Genomic DNA, 21,410 nt, shown 5'->3' with positions numbered 1-21,410 from the left:
AGAGGAGTGGGTCTGGATATCCTTTCTCTCTGTTGGATCCTCCAGTGGTCTGAGAAACAGAGGCAGCTTCAGCCAGGGTGAACCTAACCTACAACCCCTGTACCCACTGTATTCTCACTTATTGGGTGACTACTGGAAGCCTCTCACCCTTTCACTCCCCTGCAATGTGGTGGTGACCTGTTTGACCATCAGGTCCACTGATTTTCCTGGCTGCAGACACTACCAATGACCAGGCTGAGGTACAAGAAGTATGCTCCAGAGAAGGAAGCAAGACATGCTCCTGTGCAGTCATGCGTAAGACTGTCAATCTAGTTCAGAGAGATTCATTGTTCATTTGGGTTGCCAAAGTACCAAAGATAGCCAAAAAAACCACATCCACCTGCTAGTGACTAAGATAATTACAAATATTCACAGGCTGAAGGGGAAAGGGGCTCTTCCACATGTTCAAACAGGGGAAAAACGTATCTTTGCTGCTCTCCACAAATCAGCGAGGTGGAACATTTTGTCTGGATTGAAACACATTAAAAAGGAGACTTGCATATAAAGAGTATTCACTGAAGGCACTCACTGGGAGCTGGGTACCTGCCTGACCCTCTGTGCCTCTGAAAATCACTTCTCCCATGACACGTTCATCACCATTAATGCTGTCTCTGATCATGACCACCCTGTCCCTGGAGAACCCCTGGGAAAGAACCCGCGTGGGATGAAAGTCTGACCCAGAAGGAAGAAACACGTGGGCTAATTTCACTTTACATTAAACTCAAGCTAGACCACAGCAGCCTTCAGTGTGAATGATTTGATGGATTACTGAGTAATATTTTATGACATTTAGGGATGGATTTTTTAAAAGGATGAGACATTTATTTTTTTCTGAGGTTTTGCATTTTAAGGAGAGACCAGCCCTTCCACTGCTTAGAATTTGAAAGCAGATAACCTAGAGAGATGCTGTTCAGGGGTTTCATTTTTATTTTTAAATTAACCCCCACCCCAGCAAAACTAATGTTGTTTTCTCATTATCCTTTTGATGAATCTGCTTAACTTATTCATGTTTTCATAAAATATTAGTGCATCTAGCCTAGAAAATGTCTTTTTTCTGAAAGACATGCTTTTCCCATCTCAAATGGTACAGACTGTATATCTCTCACAAAGCAATAATGTACAAGAGTATATAGTATAGTGTAGCACCTATTCATATAATTCCAAACAGAACCTATACATGCAGCTTTACTGTGGCTGTAATTTAGATATATTGAATAATATAACCTTCTTTATAGTAGGAACCTGGGGTTTTTTATTATGCACATGAATTGAATATTAATAAAAATTGTTTGCACTTATACAGCACCTCACTCGAAGAAACTCTGAGAATTTCTCAGTGAAATACATTTCTATTTTGCGGAGGTCAAGAGCTAGCACTTCCAAGTGCAAAGCATAAATACAGCTTTCTCAAAGTTATGTGGCAAAGTTGGGAAGTAAACCCAGATTACTTAAATTCTAGATTATTAAAAATTCTTACATTGCTTAAAGTCAACTCCCCACTGCTTTGGGGAGGTAAGACTCCTACAGATATTAATATAATTCAGTTAACTTGAATAATGACATCAGTTGAGATGTAGTGACACAGGTTTTAGCCACATAAGGAAAGCACTCCAAGCTCCTGACAGGCTGTTGTAACCTATATTGAAGTCTATGCCCCTTTTGGTGTAGCTGAATTACCTGAAAGCTACCTTGGGAGTAGCTCACGTGGAGTCAGCTACAAAAGAGATATACTCCAAGCCTAAGCTTTATTCATGTTGGGATGCTCCTTATCAACCCATGGGTGGTTTTGTGATGGAGGTGCCCTAGAAAGTTATAACTGTATACAGATCTGGCTATATCTACAGCATCTTCATGGACCTAGATAAAGAAAGAATCCAAACCTTGAGTCCTCCTGACTTAGCTCCATGAGGCTACATTGCTGAATATGCAAACTTGTCACACTGCATCTGTTGTCCAAATGGTGGAAAAAACAGCCAAACTCACATTGCCTGCAGATCCTGCCTGGTTGCAAACACCATCAACATCCTCAAAGAGCCACTTCGTGGTTGACATTTCTGATCAACATCAACCATTCGGTGATGATCAATCACACGCTATTAGCTTAGATCATCCTTACTGAAAGCAAGGGAATCCTGAGGCCCAGACAAAGAACTGGTTTGTCTTCTCCCTGAGTTTCCTTTTAGCACAAACTCAACATGTTTGCAAATCTCACCCTTAGAGTGCACTTAGGCTCATTCTTGAAAGACACTGACTGAGGAGGCAGCCATACTTACATAAGAACAGGTGTACGTAGCATGATTTTAGGGGCTCTAATATCACAGAAACAGACTGAGCAGTGGACAAGTGTTGGAATGTGGAACACTGCCAGAAATGACCTAGCCATCTTAGACATTTTTTACTCAACTTTTTACTCATGACTCTACCAGTGCTCTGCAGCATTTTCTTTTTCTTTTCTTTTATTCCTAGCCCTTGTTTGCTACATCTGTAACCACAGCCTCAATCTGAACAGCTAATGGCATGATCCTCATTACAGGGTAAAGTAAACAGGCAGGTTGACACAGCTAAAAAATAATACATACACCTTTTTTTACTTTGCTTCCTCTGGGTTTATGGGTCTCTGCTGTGACAACCATAGTACCTGCTGCTAGCCAGTTAACATGCACTGCTTGATCATTATCAACCACTAGGAGAGAAAGAAATGCTTTTATAAACCTTCTTTTGCTGTTTATTTAGAGGATGTGAGATACTGTGGGAGGGAAAGTACACCCATCCAGTGTAACTAGTGATCATACTTACAGGCTTTACCTGTATGCCAAATTCACCTCAGATGATTTTAATTTCCTGTCCAAATTCTGCTTGTAAGGATAACCCTCTCGAACTTTGTTTTGTTGTAAAGGGAAAGTGTTTATTGCAATATATGCCCTGTATAACAGATGGCAAAAAGATCAGGGTTACCCATCAGCTTAGATATGTGATGTCAGTGAGTTAATAGCATATACCTGCACTCATGGTAAGCTTAAAACTGAAGTAGGGACTTTTTGGTAACCTAGAACTGGAATTAATAGCTCGTTGGGATATACAAGGCAATTCACATGTTTCAGAGTTACTTTTCAGGCTGCGTGAAAAGGAAAATGATACATACACTCCTAAGACATTTAAAAATGCTTTAATGGAAATATCTGTCTTAGTATGGCATGAACCCAGGTGCCGAGCCCAAACCTCTAGTATCTGCTACCTCCCTCCTAACACAGCCAATGACACCTCCTGTCAGAGTTTGCAGTGTGAAGACAGGGTGGGAGATTTCTCAGAGTAAGGCAGTTGTTTCCAGAGAACAGTTACACACTGGCTTTTCCCAGCTGTCAGAGCAGTAGCTTGATATCATAGAAAACAATGTGGAAGTTACACAAAAACCCAAACTCAGACTATGCCGGCTAGAAAGGTTTACAGAAGGTGAAGACATTGCTTCTGTAACAAAAATGTGATTACAAGCTTCAGGCCGAAGTCAAACATTCTTTAGACACCAATAACCTCAGGTCAGGTGCTACTTGACTCCATAAAGCCTATGACATATTTTGTTCTATTATTGTGCATTAGAAAGGGGTTCTTGGACCTTTTTTTTTTACCTCCACCATCATCTTCAATGGTTCTCTTCAGCTATGAGGGAAACTTTTAGCAAGCATACAGGAAAGCCTCAAAACTTCAGTTTCTCTTTATGTTGGCTATAATGAATCAAGGTCATTTTTATCCCCCATATAAAAAGACTTAATAATTAACTGGTGTTGCTTTGGATGTTAATGTTAAAGCACATAATGGCACAGATGACAAACTGCCTCTTTATCATGCAAACCTAGTTGCCTCCTGCTGGCTTCAGATGATAGAAAGTTTGCATTCATCCCTGGGGGGTTGCCTCCTAAGTCATAATCTTTTACTTACCTCTTCTGACGGCCAGGAAAAAAAAAAAAAAAAAAAGAAATAGGTAGGGATTTTAGTTTATCCCTAGGGAAATTTGAAACCTTTCTATAAAATACTTTTTATTCTTACTTTTCAATATTTTTTATTTCCCCATAATATATGAAATAGTATCTAGCAGGGCTTGACAAATCTGTTACTGCAGTTAATAAAGCCCCCAGTTCAGAAAGTTTTATTTTTCCAGGTTTATTAGACATAAAAATCAATCTTGAGCCTGATTCACATCCAAAACAACCTCTAGAACTGGCAAAAGCAAACAAGCAAACAGAAAGAGCATTAAAAGTCCGGAATAGTATAAAGGAATGTCAGTACCTCTAATTATTGGTAGACCTGTTCTAGGGAAAGTGGTGGAAAAGTGGTTCTCTGAATCTGCAGAGAGATGGAAACCTTAAGATAAAAGATACATGTGAAACCAAAATGCACAAGCAACTCTTTCCTAGGACCTGGGATCCTGCTTGGACCAGAGAAGAAAGGTTTATCTCTTGTTCCTTCTCAACAGTGAAGCTACTCAGTGGATGTTCACAGGTTTGGTTCATTTAAATCCCATCTAGTGGGGGGAAAAAAAAGGACGGTTTCAAGTCACTGTGCAGAAGGAAATTTAATGTCTCATCAAATTCCACTAAAGGAAGAATATAGGCCCAGGAAAAGCATTGTTCATAGCTCTAGTTATTCAAGGTACCATACAGTTTTGTAGGTGAAGCAAAAATTAATTCTTGATCTTACCCACACACATTCCTAGAACCACCTGTGACTTATCTAAGTCACCAGGTGTAAAGTTATTTGGTGTCAGCTGGTAAGTGAAAGTCTTGATGATTATTTGACTTGGACATGGAGGCACGGAAATTATTCTGCACAAAAATGTCAAAGTATGGTCCACTAACTTACTAGAATATTAAAAGACTTGAGCAAAACAAGTGAATAAGCAACCAAAACAGACTGCCTTATAGCAAAAACAGGAAGCAAAAGGACCCAGAATTCGCTCTATAGTTATCAGACAAGGAGATACTGGCAGGTATTATACTGGCTTATACACAACATGGCCATTTTCTAAGCAAGTCAAATTCTTTTGTAATTAGACTTGTGCAAACTGATAGGCACTACATTTTTCAGAATTCTTCATCATCGTAATGATTTAGAAACCTCTGGACAACTTACCAATGTCTGTTCTATACCCAACCATCTATACCTTAAGCCTGTATACTATGCTGGTCTTAAAACTGAATTGCATTCTGTGATAAATATCAAGAAAACGTATAACTTTTTTCCTTAAGAAGTGTTGAAGGTTTGGTAATAAGTTGAACATACAAAGTTTTCATACAACCTCAAAGATCCCAAACAAGAAGAGATGACAAAAAGCAGACACCTGAACACATTTTTCAAAATCCTGATTTTTCACAAAAAACATATTCTGGCAGATGTCTGACTAGCTCTCCAGACAGGCATCTTCAATAGAAAAAAACCATCCATACTCAATCATCATTTGCTTCTACCCTCACAAATTCCAACTGAAAGAGGAAACATAAGTTGGTGGAAAGACTTAATAAGCATGAAAATATAACTTTACAGCAAGAATTTTAACCACAATATACAGCTTTGCTACTAGTAATGAAGTATTTACAGTCTTTGTTTCTAGTAGTTTGTAATACAAGAAAGGACAGGCCTTGAGGCTCAAGGCACTTGGCAGGTACACAGCTCTCCACCTTTCTCCCCTCAGCTTTCAGAGCACAGTAGTTAAGTACTAGCAAGGCCCACAGCGTGTTTGTCCTTCAGTTGCTGGCAAATCTCTGCTGTAGAATAATTGGAGCACGTTAGCTGAAGGAAGAAAACAAAAAAAGGAAGCAAGCAAGCCATGCCATCATGTGAAACATATCTACTCTTTCACTTGGATTTTTCTTATCCTCCTGATGATGAGTGAAATGGAGATTAATTTAAAAGCTTCATTAAAATTATGTTGTTTTCCCTAGAGTATATACATATGTTTTGGAATTTTCACTCTTGCTATCTTTAGCAAAGTTTCAGTAATAAAGAAAATGAGACGAAAACCCAAAGAGTTCTACCTGGCAAAGAGCCAGAGCTCCAATTACAGCAACCGCTATGGGAATAAAAGTAATAGATTTTAATTGGTGCCCAAGGGGAAAGGTCAGTCTCCTTGGAACAATGGAAGTCTTTGGTGGTAATTGACTGAATGCTCCTGTGAGAGCTTGTAAATGTCAGTAACACACTTGAAACAGTAGCAAAAGGAAAGGTTTGGCATCCTGGAACATATGGAAGAGTTTTGCTGGTAGAGGTATTATAAAAAGAGAATGGTGAAACACTTTAACAAGGCACGTGACTTGGAAGATAGCTCTCGGCTCCAAGGTTCGAAATGCCAGACGTATTTCAAAAGGTGTGGGAGAAATTTATTTATTTTCAAGATAAAAAAGGAATATTGCAGTGGACACTGGTGTTAGATACACAGGGGTCTGGAGCAGCAGATGATTTGTAAACTTTGCCCATTGCTACATTGGATGACTGACTTAAGCTTCCTCTATCCCTCTGCAATGGCCTAGTGCTACTCTTCTCCCAAGCAGCCTTTGAACGATGTTTACTTCTTTCCTTTCTGTTCTTTTTTTGTGGTGAAAATATTTATTTTTTTTTAGCAATACAAATGAAGGGTACAAACTTGCATGGATGGGGTGCAGTTTGGGATTCCCTGCCAGAAAGGAATGGTATAAAAGGAGATCAGATCTTCCAGAATTACATTAATTCGGAGAAAAGATGATTTTATGGCTAGGATTTCAACCAAAATCCTGTGTTCCATTCCTGTCTTTGCAGCTGATTATTTTCTGACCTTAGCAAAACATACATTTGATCTCATTCATAAACTAAGACTGACAATATTTCTTCTCAAGTAATTATTAACACAAAATCCATAAATGACTGAGGGTCTCAAGATGTAGGCAGAGAAACTGTTAAGCTTTCTTCCCCAGCTGATACTATCTGGCTTCCTCTGGTTCATCTGCAATTGTTCTTTACTTTCGGGGAGCTGAACGACATTACATTAGGGAGGGCATATGGATGTGTTTGCATTTCTTCCCTAAGTGCCAAATACTAAGAACAGACTGCTGTCCTTCAGGTTTGCTGTGCTATCACATTCATTATTTACCATTAATAATGGTAATAAATGGGAGACAAGTTGTGCACCAGAGCCCAAAGGAACAGATGCTCTTCAAACATGGAGAAAAACCCTCTACCTCCAAAGTTCTTAACTTATAAATAGGACAGAAGAAACTTGGGCTTGATGCAGAATGATGAGTCACAATAATATGATATTAAATCCTCAGTCCTGCATAATGTCCAGAAACAGCTGTAAACCCATTGCCATGCCTATTATTAAGGAACTACTAGTGGATTGTCTTTACCAGAAAGCTACATCCAGATCAGACAACATGCTCAAGAGTAGAGTTCACAGAAAGTGTTGAACCTCTGAGCAAACAGACAGAGAGCCCAGCATCCACACCACGTGCTCAAGGCTAAATCCTCTAAAACATATTCAGGCTAAAAAAACACAACACACCAAAATAACATTAAAACTTCGTGCAGTTTACTGTGCAAAGAAGCCCTAAAACAGGGAAAGGTGATTTTTTTTTTAACCTTGTCTGCTGAAGATACACCTCCTAATTTTCGAGCAAGGTTAGTTATCAAAACATGAGGCAGGTTCTGTTGTTAACCGTGCAGTTTCATGGAGAATATATCCCATTGTTTTCTCTCTGTATCTTTGGACTGTCTGTGTGGAAAAAAATATTCACACAAGCACGTAAGCATCTCATCATTCAACAAGAGAGACAAAACCCTGAGAAATACCTGCACATAGGGAATTTGGGATGCAAGTACCAGATTACAGTTTATTCTCATGTTTCTTTGTGCATATCCCTGGAGATTGTCCTCCCAAGGGACTAATGTCTGAAAGTTCTTGCTACATCTAAATTGCTCAGCTTTCAGAAATTGCTTAAACTTCTAGTATCATTCTCCCCTCTTTTTTCCCTTGCCATTTGTTGTCCACCGAATTCCCTTCTAATTCTCCTTATTTCCTCTGATGAAGTAATTAGGTATATGGGTCTGGAGACTGTGAAGAGGTTTTATGTGTACACAGAGACCTAAATACATATGTGCAGAGGAGAATTCAGTGTTTTACTGTATTGAAACTGTTAAGGGCACACTTTTAACAACGAAAGAATCAGCAAAGTGATTAAGAATGTAATTTAAGTATCATTATTAAGTTCCATTGTTTTCAGTAGGATTTATCTTGGTAAATCTCTTAATAATTTAAAAGTAGAAATGTTTCAAAACAAAATTATTTTAGCTTTTCACCCCAAAAACATTGTCAATTTCACATTAATCTCTCCAAGACAGAAAAGCCTTGGATGACCTCAGCAGGAAAAAAAACCAATGGTTTGAATAGGAGTAAGTGCTTTCAATCAATATGAAATTTTTCTTTCTCTAAATAGCAAAATCCATTATTCATAACATTCTATATGCAATAGAACACTTCATAAATTTGATTCTTTCTTGTCAAAAAATGTGTTAATTTAAACATGTCTTATCTTTTGAGAATATTCCACCACCTCCAGTTTTTTAACTGCACTGGCAGTTTAAGAAAAAGCAACAAAACAATGTATTGGCTCTCAAGTCTATGGGAACAGTTGGCCACACTCAAAATTTACTGCCAAGTATTTCTCTCAAATCCTCACATGTCCTTCTTAGCAAAGGTACACAAAAACAGTGTGAAGGTACGAGCATGCCCTGAATACTCACCATGGTCTGATTACCCTCCCCTATCAATGAAAAAATGCTTGGGAAACAGTGGTCTAGGGCTTGATCCATTGTATCAGAACACATAGCAAGAACTCCTCCAATAGTTCTTTATGAACATAATTTGATCTACTTAGTTAATGTCAATTTCTCTACACCACCCTCAGCACTGTCTCCAATTATTGCCGTTATCACTGCTACACTTCTCATCAGCTTTCTTGCCTTTGCTGTCACTTATCCCTAAAATAATCCTGCCTTTAAAGAACAATTGACCACAATTGAGTACTTCCAAATATAGTAGAAGAGACTTCTCCACAGGAAAACCGGGTTTGTGCAAATTTGTGGGAGACCTGTATCCATCTGAAAGCCAAGTCATGGTAAACATAAGGATAATTCTGTGTGTTCCTACCCCCCGCCTCTCTATACCATTATTCTCCAAGCTGCAGTAGGCATTGTATTTTCTTTGCTCCCCAAGTTATATGCACTTCCTAAATGTTTTAATCCTTTTTTTGCTTCTAATGAAACAGAGGTGGAGAAATGGGAATCAAAAGACTCAAGAGAGAAAAATATGGATTACAGTGCCTTATTTTCAGTAAGTTTTGACCCTTGAATTCTCTGTCCTGTGTTATCTTTGACTCAAGATTTTTTCCCCCCTCTTCTGGCTCTGGGAAATCTCTCTCTGTCCCTGCAACAAGAAACCTAGACCTTTCACTTAGTAGCATGAAAAGGAAAAAGCTCATTTACAGTTTTTGCAATATCTTTTCCATACCAGACACTGAATTATTCCCATTTTGTCCAAGAAGCTTGGCTGCTTCTTCAGTGACCTGTTACTCTCGATATGATATATGAGTCATCACTTGTTGGTCTCTGTTCTGATGCTATATGCACACAAGTCAAATTCCACATTTTGTTAGCAGTAGACAACTTTCTAAATACATCCATTAATCTTTGCCATCATGCCCCTCTCTCTGCCAATTACCAGCATTTATCAATCGGAAGTTTCATAATCAAGAATATTTTTCTTGTTTATTTTCTTCACTTTCTTCTCCTTGGACTCCAAGTACAGCTAGACAGAAGGTATAACACTCAAGTATCCTGTCATTTAATCATTCATTTCTTCATAATAACATATCTAGACTACAGAAGGAGTGAGCAATTACAATCTGCTCGTAAACATGCCGTACGGATTACACTATCTGCTCATTAACAGATACTACATATGACTTTGTTGCAGGCCTAACAAGGGAGGGTTGAGTTCAGAGCTCCTGTGGTCAATATTCATACATGTGTTATTTTTTACGTTATTAGTTCCAATCCCCAACAAACCAATCACATGGTTATGCCACAGTATCATGCTATTTTTCCTTTAAGCCCAACTTCTGAAGTCATATAGTAACAAGACAATTTCCACATTTCATGACCAAAGAACTATATTACTACCACAACACAGCAGTGAAACGATATAAAAGTGAGATTTAGGTATGTATCTTTAATGGCTCAAAATCCAGAAAGTAAATGAAAACAACCCTGCTGTACATATTTTTAGTCCAACTTTATGGGACACTGAACAAGCTGATTTTCAACTGCTTGGGGCTAGTTTTTCATAGAAAAAAAAAAAACAATATTATGGCAACTGGCTTTTTTCCTGGTTTAAACAGCCTGTCTTACTTATGGAAATAGACAGAGCTACAACTTTGACAATAAGACAGGTCTGCTCTGTAGTTAGACACATTCTTGCACTACCGTCAATCCTAGCTGCCTGTATGTGGGCTGCAACTAACAACATATAGCTCCTCTGCTCTCTAAGCTGCTGGCATATATCCTCCCTTGCCAAAAGGGATATCATCTGTTCCAAAATATTTGGTAAATCGCTGAGGAATTAAAAAGGGATAAAAGAATTGAAGGGCATTCAATAAGAGATTATCTTGCATAAATTTTAACTGTCCAGTTTGTAGAAAACAGGGGTCAGAGTCAGAATGGAAAGAACACCTTTGAAACCCTCCTCAGCCTGGGTGAATCTTAGCTCTAAAGCTGAATTCCACAGCTCATACTTCCCTATCATTACTTTCAACACTCAGTGTGCCCTTGGAGACTTCTGTGAGATACAACAGCATACTGTAGTACTACTTTGAGAGGGAAAATGTCAAAACTGCCACTATTTTTGATAGGCTTACAAGAGCAGCAGCAGAATAAATGGGCTTTGATTTCACTTCATATCCAAGAAGAGATATGGATGTAGAATAATGGCAAGGGCTTTGCGTGTAATGGCTATTGTGAGAGCTGTCATATAGTATAGCCATGAATCAGAAAGTTTGGTAGTGAATGCTGCCAGATACTTTAGAAGTCAAAATATTCACTTTGAAAGATGAGATTCTGCCTTCACTTTGTTAACATGGACCAAATGCTTGTTAATTATTGGTTTCCCATGAACTCAGTATTAAAGACCAACAATACAGCACCAGCTCTTCAGTCACTGCCACTTTACAGGTCTTCAATGACTCCAGTGAAACTCTACTGAACTGCAGCTGTGTTAGATCATAACCAAAAGATATGAGGAACAATCTACCTTTCTAAACCATTAAAAAAAATTTTTGGCTTTATCCTAGTTTTCATAAGGAGTGGGGGGCAGAAAAGACAGTCTTCTGAAATGGAAATCGAGTCTATATTTGATTATCTGGTGTGCAGGTAGAAGCATTAGTCTTGAATCTAAAGATATTGCAAGCAGAAGTGAAAATTGTAATAGATGTTTTATCATAAGGATATAAGACTTTCCCGTCACCACCAATGGTTATTATTCCATCATTATTGCGGAATTGCAGAAAATGAAAAATGTCTTAATTCAAGGGGTGAGACATCCCTCTTCCTGTGGTTGGTGAACTGTTTACATGTTATAGTGTTATCAGAAGTCCATTGAACCACCCCTGCAGTCCAAGATAATAATTCTGACCCTTGTAGGTTCAGGATTTCAACTCTTTTCTGATCAGGAGGTGAAATCTTAGGCCAAAACTGCTGAATGGAACAGCTTTAGACCACTGTATTTAGAGAAGAAATACAAGTGAGGAAGAACCCCTATGTTCTCCCAGTGGAAGACCATTGGAGAAAAAGTGTGTGTAGTGCTATCTACCCCAAACTGCCTATCAGATTAGCAAAACCAGTGGATGAATCCCACCCCACATTTTCTTGACTCCCTCCCTCCAAAATATTGTCTCTGAAGTAAAAGATGAGGCTATGAAGAATCATCATCTGTGGTCATAGCGTAGGAGACATTTAAAACAAATCTGGGGGCTTCTTCATATACTTTCCTATGCTATACAGGGTTTAATCCAAACAGAAGTTTTCATTTGATGAAATTTATATTTCGATCTATGTAAAACACTTCAGTACAATGTGGTTCTTCCCTTTCAAAAGGTACAAAAAGACTTTCATTAAACATCTCCTTGAAATCTCCCGGGCACTTCATCATTTAAAAAAAAAAAAAAAAACCAAAACCACCATTCACATCTGTGAGACAATGCCTTTTTGGTCTCATGACTGTCTCTTTGAAGGCTGCACTCACAGCCTGCAGCTAACAAGGACCTTTCCTTCCAAATGAAAAGAGGAGAGCAACAGAATAATTGATTTTATCTCTGCAAGAGTGGACTGCAATAACATTTTGGGCTATTGGCATGACTGATCGACCGTAGACCCTGGGTCTCCCACTGTGCCTAATTTGCTAAGGATGCCACCCCTTGACAGCCACAGGATCTAGCTCAGTCTACAGTGAAGTGTGCTTAGAGCTCTGCTGAGCTCTAACCTCTTCAATATAAACTGATAGTTTTTACACTAAGATTTATAGAGGCCTACAAGGAGGACACCACTGGAAATAACTGTTTTTCCTTGAGTAAAAAAAAAAAAAAAAAAAAATCGAGACCTGCCATCGCATCAGACTTCTGAAAGCTTCCATGGTGAGACAGATCAGAGAGAGGATTTTTAGAAGTGCTCCCAATATGATTTTAGCAACTGAGGGTAGCAGCTTCTAGAGAAACAGCAATGTCAGGTGGAACTGTTCATCTCTGCAGACATTTTCCCCAACTCTCAGGAGAGCAGGTGCAAAGGCCAGTGTAAAGCACACAGTTCTGGGTCTTACCCTTTATAGAACTGGGAAGTTTACATTCCAAAACCAGAACCTCCCTGAAGCAAATGAACTCCGCTAATACCACAGGATACAAAGTAGCACTCAATCATTCCCATTTCAGTTAATAAGGGTAAATCTTCTCCTGTCTTGACAGATAGAAACATTTGCCAACTATTCTCTCCACCACCACCACCCAATGATAGAATGAACAGAAGGCTGGGCCGCCATTCCTTCCATATCCTTTCATTTAAAACTCATTAACAGAAATGAATTTGAAGTAGGTAGCGATCTAGCCAGCATTGAAACCCATGTAATTGTATTTATGATAAATATCTGTTATCTTGGAGCTACACACAACAGGACAGTGCTTAATACACTGTGATAAAGGTGGTAATCACGACCAGTAAATATAAAAGAAAAGGAAAGCATCTGTAATCCATTCATCTTTAGAGAGAAAGAAAAGAGGACACCATACTGCACAGCAATTAAAATCTGAACAGTCGGAGGAATAAAGGGAAAATTCAAGGCAGAACTGCAGAAAGAAAGGGGGAGAGAAAACAAAACAAAAACTAACACAAAAATTCAAACCCACAGGAAATATCTGATGCACTCTTCCTATTAATAGCATAAAAGTTGCTGGCAGATACTATCACCCAGAATTTTATTAATTAACTGGAAATACACAGATACAAGGTGTTTGAAAGTACAAAGGACAAATGGGCTGCACAAACTGGCTCTTTGCAAAGAATACGGTGTGCTTCGTACGAGGATACAGTGTCTAAATTAGCCAGCAGCACTTTATGAGTCAAAGAAAACCTCTAGTTAAACCTCTAGTTAAACCTCTAGTTAAACCAATTGTAGAGTCCCCACCACCACTCATTCACTTTTTATTTGCACAGGTCTATGATTTTCCATGCAATGTTTAAAAGCAATGTATCTGAAAGGCTTTTATAAAGAAAGAACATAAAACTTAGTGCATCTGAGTTTCTAGGACAGTGAATGACAAACTTTTGCGAAAATAGATTTTCAAGATACCAGCTTGGATTTCTATTTTAGTTTAATTTTTAATCCACCAGTCCATTATTCCCAAACACTATCTCTTCATGTAGAAGCATTTAAATAATTTTATTTCCTCTCACAAAAGGCTCTACAAACCTAACAAATAAACCGATGTTGACATACCTAAGCCTAGGGATTTATTGCACATTGGGGATTCTCTCTTCTAGAGACTTGTTGACAAATACTCAAACAGGCTCTGTGTCTTTGGCAAGATCCATGCATTACAATTTTTCCCCCCCTGATCTGTGTCATCAGGCATACGACCAGGTAGTACAGTAATTCAGTGAAAGGAGAGAATACTGAAAAACAGGGTTTCCACCTCTCTTATTGCCAGGGCTTATACATTGCTATATTACTCACCATTTTCTGTAATTTCCTTAAGAAAATACTGTAATTCAGAAAAATACCAAGCAACAGCACTAGGTCATCAGTTTAAATTGTAAATAATGGTTGACTTTGTTCCCATTTTTATTTTCAAAGCACCCTTTTGTAATATGACATTGCCTGAAATGTCTGGTTAAAGGATTTAATTTTGTCCAATAAAGAGACAAGAATTGGAATTTGGAAGCTTTTAGAAAGAAATTGGCATTCATAGACTGTGGGAAGCTCTGCAAATTGTGTGTGTTTATAGATACATTTTTTTTCTAGATGGAGAAGAGCAAATAAATTATAACAAACAATTTATTCAACACATGCTGCTGTTTGTTCTTTTCCAGAATGTGAAAGTCATCAGAAATTCATGAACAAATCTATTAATTATTTGAATAAATCCAATTACATGCATTCTACAGTTCATTGTTCCAACTGGTCTGCTTTGCAAGGAACAGACAAGACTACATACAGGATACACTTGGTTTTTTCAATAGAAGCAGTGGTCTTGAGTCAGCAAATTTCAACATTTACCTTCTGTTTCAATGGGTCTATTCCTAAAAGTTAAGCATGTGCTAAAAGGGTATTTTTTTTCCTAAAGAAGGCAGCTTCAGTAAGTTAACTACATGCTGGCCCCACTAATGAATCACTGTTGTAGCAAGGTCTTTTGTCCAATAGCTTCAAGATAAAAAAAATGCACCATTTCTTTTCCACTACTGAAGAAGCCTTTTTCCTCTGCTAAGGAATGCCTTGTGGAACAAAGAACATCGAAGGCTGCAGGTGCAGTCAGAAAAATCACTTACCACATATAACAAATATTTAGGGAAAATACGCTGTTAATATTTGCCCAGTATTAACTGCAGCAGTGTATAAACCCTTCACATGAACAGTATGAGTGTTATAAAATTCATGGATTTTAGAGTAGTTCAGTGCTACATTTAAAAAAAACATCTGCAGCTACTCACCCGGCCCACATTAGTGAAACAAGATGCAACTTTCAAAGTAACCAGAGCTTCCCACAGTGTTATCAGAATTTCAGGGGAAGGAAAAAAAAAAAAATGAGGTTCTCAGGATGCATAGGTTTTTGCTGAAAATGTTCTTGGTGGCAAAATTTGTAAATATGTTTCCTTCTGCTTTCCATTCCACAGCAGGTATGATAAAGGCCCTGAGTTTTAGTATTTTTGCTTTCACTGTGGAAGTATTTTTAGTGTGGAAATATAATATAGCTCTACACGCTCTTCCCCATGCCCTCTTAATCACAGGAGACTAGCCAGGTGCCTAAAGTTAAATGTTTATTGAAGGAATGGTCTGATGTTCTAGAGAAGTAGACAGCATAAGCAAGGCCTCCAAAAATTCTCCCTGCAAGCCTAATTCTGCTCCTGCTGAAATAAGTTTTGGAAAATTCGATCTTAGACTATTACATAGGTCCTTTCTTCCCAGGTATTGCAGCTTTCCTCTGGCACTGTCCCATATTGATTACAGGCCAACTTTAGTGCAGTCTACTGCCAGAACAGGCAGTTCCACCCTTCCACCTGAAAGCTTTTTCCTTTCATCTATTTGCTTTTTGAGCTGGAAAGGATTAGTTTTCAGGCAGATTAGTCCTCGATCCAGCTCACCAGATGGCTACGCAAACAAGGGTGGCAGTGTGGGGAAGGGAGTGGGAAGGTGCAGCCAGAGGTGGCAAAGGATTTTCAGAGCCAGCCTGCGCTTAAGTTGGCTTAACATGCTTGCAAAACACTTAGTTTCTTCTTAGGTTTCTCTGCACCACAATAGCTAAGGAATTGGGCAGATTTTGCCCAGCTAAAACCCTTCTTAGTTCTAGAGAACAGTATTATTACTCTCCAACAAACATCAGGCATGATTATATATATACCCTCAACACCGCAGTTTCTGTGCCAGGAGACCAACCTTTCAAAACTCAAACCTGAAGTACATTTGAGTGATCTGATAATTTCATTCTTTAGCTTCCAGTGAAAAGCTTAATATCTTCATTAAGGGTCATCTGCAATGAGATGACATCTCTCCACTAATTTGGGACCATTTAATCCCAATTTAATAATTTAATCCTGGCTTTCATCAGGAGACTTAAACCCATACTTTTTCTTGTTTGTTTCGATTAAAATAATTTATCTCTCCACCCTACACTTTTTCCAGTCTTGTATAACCATAGCAATGTAGGTAGGAATGAGGAATCAATCAGGTGGCGTTACAAAGGTAAGTGGTAGCCAACTTCTTTTTTTCTGAGGGCCTTCCAGCAAAACCTAAATTCATCAGAATAAGTAAGGATTGGAATTCCACAGCTACAATCCATTAATCAGAATACCATTGAGAGAGCACTTGATAGCTGTCTTGTTAGGACCACATGAGGCAGCTGCCTGTAGCCAGGAAGTGAAATGCATGATCCCAAAAGTCCACTCTAGTTTTATGTTCCAGTGTTTGCAAACACTGTTTTACCAGGGGAAGGAAGAAAGTCATTAAACATCAGTCAAAGGTTCCTTGGTTATGAACAAAACATTATTCACAGGCTCAGGTGGGGGAGTAGAGGGTAGGATGAAGTGTACCCTGTCACATATCTACACTTCAGCTGGTGGTACGGACTTCCACTTACAGTCAATTGAAGAAAAGTAGGTGTCATTAGGACATGATTTGTTTCATCCTAGGGTCAATTTCTTAGTAGGTCAAAAGGTTCACGCTTGGAAGTGCCTGTTTCTTTTGAACAGAGAGTTACATATGAACTACAAGAGAACAAAGCTATAGCATTGTCCTCTCTGGTTAGGACAGCTTCCTCTTCCTTTCACAGTTTGTTTCAAAGAATACATAAATGTTTCCGTATAATGAAAATAGCATCATAGTGACTTCAGCTGCCCAAATATACACAGCCTCCTTTAGAGATGAGTCTTCACTAGCATTTTCTGCTGATGCAATTCAGTTTTGCCTGTAATAACTCGACCTATCCACTAGGACAGGAAGCAAGGAGAGAAAACTACCCTAGCCAGGTTCATACTCCCTCTGATAAAGAGCTGGAGTTGGGCCTTCCACACACTGTGTGTGCACTGTAGCCTCACAGCTAATAAGTCAAGAGGACAATGGTGTCACTGCTGCTATTTATTTAATCACATTTTGATTTTATTTTCTTTTTTTTTTTTCTGGACCAACATATGAGGAAATCTGAAATTAAATTGTTAGTAATTTCAGGATGATTTAAATTAATTCTTAGCTTCCACACCAAAACACCAGTAGTAATGATTGCTTATTACCAAATATGAGAGTTAAACCCTTTTTTAAACAGCATGTGAAGGAGAGTCTTTTAACACATTATTTACTAGCATATCCATATGCTAGTATATGTGAGAACACAAGTCTTCATCATCATTATGAACTGTACTTTGTCACTTCCTGTTGCATACCTCCAAATTACAAAAATTTTGTCAAAAACATATCTCAAAGAAGGCATCAGATGACTTTTATGAATATGTCAGCATTATAAATTCTTAGTAAATTGTTAGTCAGTAGGGTGCTTGCATGGTTAAAACCTTCTGGGCTTCAGAAGGAATTTTCTCTGCAGGAATTTGGCAAATTCTGTTCAGTTCACTATTGGGAGCACTTAAAAGACAAATGATGTTACATACAATCCGGCCACTGTAGATGCATTTCTGCTATTTTAATGAGTCTCTCTCACTTTCAGACAACAAAATCATCACCATCCAGAAGGTAAGCAAACAATGAAATGCATGATACCTATTATGCCTATCCATTTAATGGCCATCTTTTGCTAAAGTATATTCCCTAAAGTACACTGGTAGGTACTATAGGTGGTACAAGCTGGTTTATATTTTGGTAAAGCTACATATTTTTTCAAGGGGAGGGAGACAGCAAGAGAGAGTTTCTGGCCATTTAAATAGTAACACATATTGAGGAAACTGGGAGAGATCACCAGGACGGAAATTGCATCAAACTCAAAATGAGCCAACCACATTATCACCTACCTTACGTTTGTTTGTTGGGCAAACATACAAGTAGCTCAAAATAGTCTTCAGACCAACTTTATCATTCAGTTTCTCATATGTTGTCCCATAATCTGTTGACCTGCAATTCAAAAAGAGTTTTTGTAAGCACAAACACTTAATCATAAAACCACAAGTCACTTGGCGGCTTTTCAATATAAGTCATGCTTTACATAGTGGAATGGCTCTCTAGAGTTTTTTGAATGATTCATGTAGTATATAATGATACTTAATTATATACACACAGCATCATGTGACTACTTACAATTTGCATTTAAATTAGATTAGGAAAAATTAAACCAGCAACTTCCCAAAGAATTTTAAAATAAACATGTACAATAAGAAATGCAAATTCTGCATATAGACTATGATAATGATTGTCAGAAATGCCAAATAGCAGACAGCAAGAGACTAAAGTTATCAATTCATTGTATACTCCAAGCTTAGACTAATTTTGTTAAGATAAGAGTCTTTTCTCAGCATATTCCAAAGTAGCTGCTCCAGCTGATTGTTCAATGAAACTGGAGTTCAGTTTTCTGCAAAAAACATTGATGTCCTTTTGAAAACCTAACTACATGAGCATTACTCCTACAATTTATATGGCTTTTTCACATGGACTAGCAGAGAGTATGGACACATAGGCTTTATTCTTGCTTTAAGAGCCACCATTCAGTAGAGAAAAAAATATATTTCTGTTATGAGGGTTGCCCACAGAGACACTGACTACATGTCTTGGGGAAGAACAAAACAAATGAACAAACAAGGCTATGCAGAGTTCCCGTAACATCTAGGAACAGAGTTCCTTAATATGTGACTGGAACCAAGATCAATTATCAGCAGAGGTTTTGTTCATTATGCAGCTCATGCTTGCCTGAATTATGTCCTAATATGCAGGGATTTAGATAATCAGCCCAAACCAGTATAGTTGGTATCCACAAATTGCAGAAAAGTGACATGGATCTGGGTAATAGAGACATTTAAAAGTATAACTGTATTCTTTCAGATAATAAATCTGCATCTTGTCTTTAAAATGTACAAATGGGTCCATACAGAACTTCACTTGCAAGCAGTAACATGAATTCTCCCTTCTGCTAATCACTCCATAACCAGTCATTCTAAAGTAAACCCTAGGCACCCGTTATTTCCAGGTTCTCTCCTATCTGGGAAACAATGGATAAATTCACAAAGGTATTTTAAGAGACTTAATGTCTACAATATATTTTTTTTTTTTTTTTTAATTTCTGGATCAGATTCCACACCTACATTCATACCACAGCTTCTGGGATTTCAGATTTTGCAATTAGTCCATGAATAAAACAAGGCAGCAGCAGCTTGGGGTTTTACCCGTCAAGATGAATTGCACTAAAATGTGGATTTTCATTAAAGTTGATTCTTTCTATTCAGGAACTTTATCGAAGCATTTGCAGGTATCTGTCCTGGTCATATAACAATTGACCTATGGTTTCCAGCCATAGCTTTTTCCTTTCCCTCCTCAATAAACATATGCAGCCCTGTGCGCATATATGACCTTTGTTGGTTAGAACATTAACATCAAATTCTCATGTACTGATTGATCTTTCCCTTTATAAAGTCAGCTCTCTCTGGAGCACATATAAACTAACCGAGCTATTTCCTCAGTGGGCTGAGAAGGAGGATACTGTTATGGTTATTTCTGCTACTGAATATTTCAGAGATGTTCCAGTATTCAGGTGAAGGGAGGCACAGCAGGATGCTGAACACAGCCCTGCCAAGGACTGCTGGTTCACTTTGGTTACCTTGTCCACCTGACCACCCCGCCTTCTCAGAAATTAATATTTCTGTTGCGATCTGCCTAAAAACCAAAACCTATTCTTTGTGACGTTTGGGCTGAAAGACATGTAAAGATTGTAAGGACTAAATCTGACCTGATGAGTTAGGAAAAAAATATATTAATGAAGTAATGCAGCTCTTCTTTATACCAGTGACAGTGATTTCAAAATGGGACCCTTCAAAAGGGGATAAGAGTGAAGAAAATCTGACACATAAAGCTTGTTTTGAAATTGTTAAAGAAAAGTACCCCTGCCACAGCACAGGCAAACAGATGTTGAAGGCCTATTGCAAATGGTAATCTTAGTCAGAATTGCCAGCCATTTCTTACTTCAAATCTCTAGGCAATTATTTTGCATTCATAGATTTATTTACAGGTAACGTTATATCCAGATGGAAGTGTGTTCTTCTGTCAACATCTATAAAAGCAGCTGAAAGATTGGAAAGCTTAGAAAAACATAATTTTTTGCAGATGAACAAATACACAAGCAATCAAAGGAGCTACTATTAGATCTTACTCTCATTAACATGTTCTAAATTAGCAATAGCCAGTCCTTCTACCTGCCCAGTTACAAGTTGTTTTTTTCTCTTACACCACTTTAACAAGGAGATAAATGTTATACAACAGCAGATAGGCACCTAGAAGTGCTTTAACACAAAGAAATGGTGACAGATACACACACACAGAGCAGTGGAACAAAATAATTGCATCAAATGAAACACTGCGTACATGTGAAGCCTCTGTTGGGATCTAACCTAGGGGTATCGCCAACCTGCATTCATCTTTTTCCTGTTATATATACGTATATAAACAGGCGTTGATTAAGAGCCTAGGTAATAAGATCTTCATTTTTCTTATTACATGGGTGTACAAAGCAGCACAAGACTCCTAACCCACGAAAACATATCAGCCGTTTGGCCATCCAGGAAGCCAGCCTAACCTGGAAGTATTGCAAAAGACGGATGCACCTCAGCAGGGTGTAGGCAGTAACGACAGTGTAGGATCAACAAATTCAATCCCAGTTATCTGAAGGGGAATGGATATGTATCAACCAACATCTTCCACACTTTGTGTGGTAGGCTGCTTTTCTGAAGCTCTACAGAGAGAACTCAGTTTTAGTGCATCTGTATAACATGAGCACAGCAAGCAAATGCCTGGATAAATCATCTGAAAGGAGTAAACCCAGGACTTGTAGAGCTTAAAACACAAAAATGAAACTCCATACCTTCTGAACTATCTGCTGAAAAGTCACAGCTAC

The 21,410-nt window shown here is 38.3% G+C and overlaps 1 protein-coding gene across 2 annotated transcripts in view; it reads right to left on the bottom strand.

Annotated features, from left to right (window-relative positions):
• Positions 1 to 21,410, bottom strand: part of SORCS1 (sortilin related VPS10 domain containing receptor 1) — a 308,182-nt gene that overhangs the window by 155,983 nt on the left and 130,789 nt on the right. For both annotated transcript variants that reach the window (XM_075504592.1, XM_075504593.1), the window contains exon 3: positions 18,328 to 18,427. In XM_075504592.1, coding sequence (XP_075360707.1) covers positions 18,328 to 18,427 — 100 coding nt within the window. The remainder of the gene's footprint in view (positions 1 to 18,327; positions 18,428 to 21,410) is intronic.

This window comes from Mycteria americana, chromosome 6 (genome assembly GCF_035582795.1).
Source record: "Mycteria americana isolate JAX WOST 10 ecotype Jacksonville Zoo and Gardens chromosome 6, USCA_MyAme_1.0, whole genome shotgun sequence".
NCBI lineage: Eukaryota > Metazoa > Chordata > Aves > Ciconiiformes > Ciconiidae > Mycteria > Mycteria americana.
This window is presented reverse-complemented; position numbering and strand designations above follow the sequence as displayed.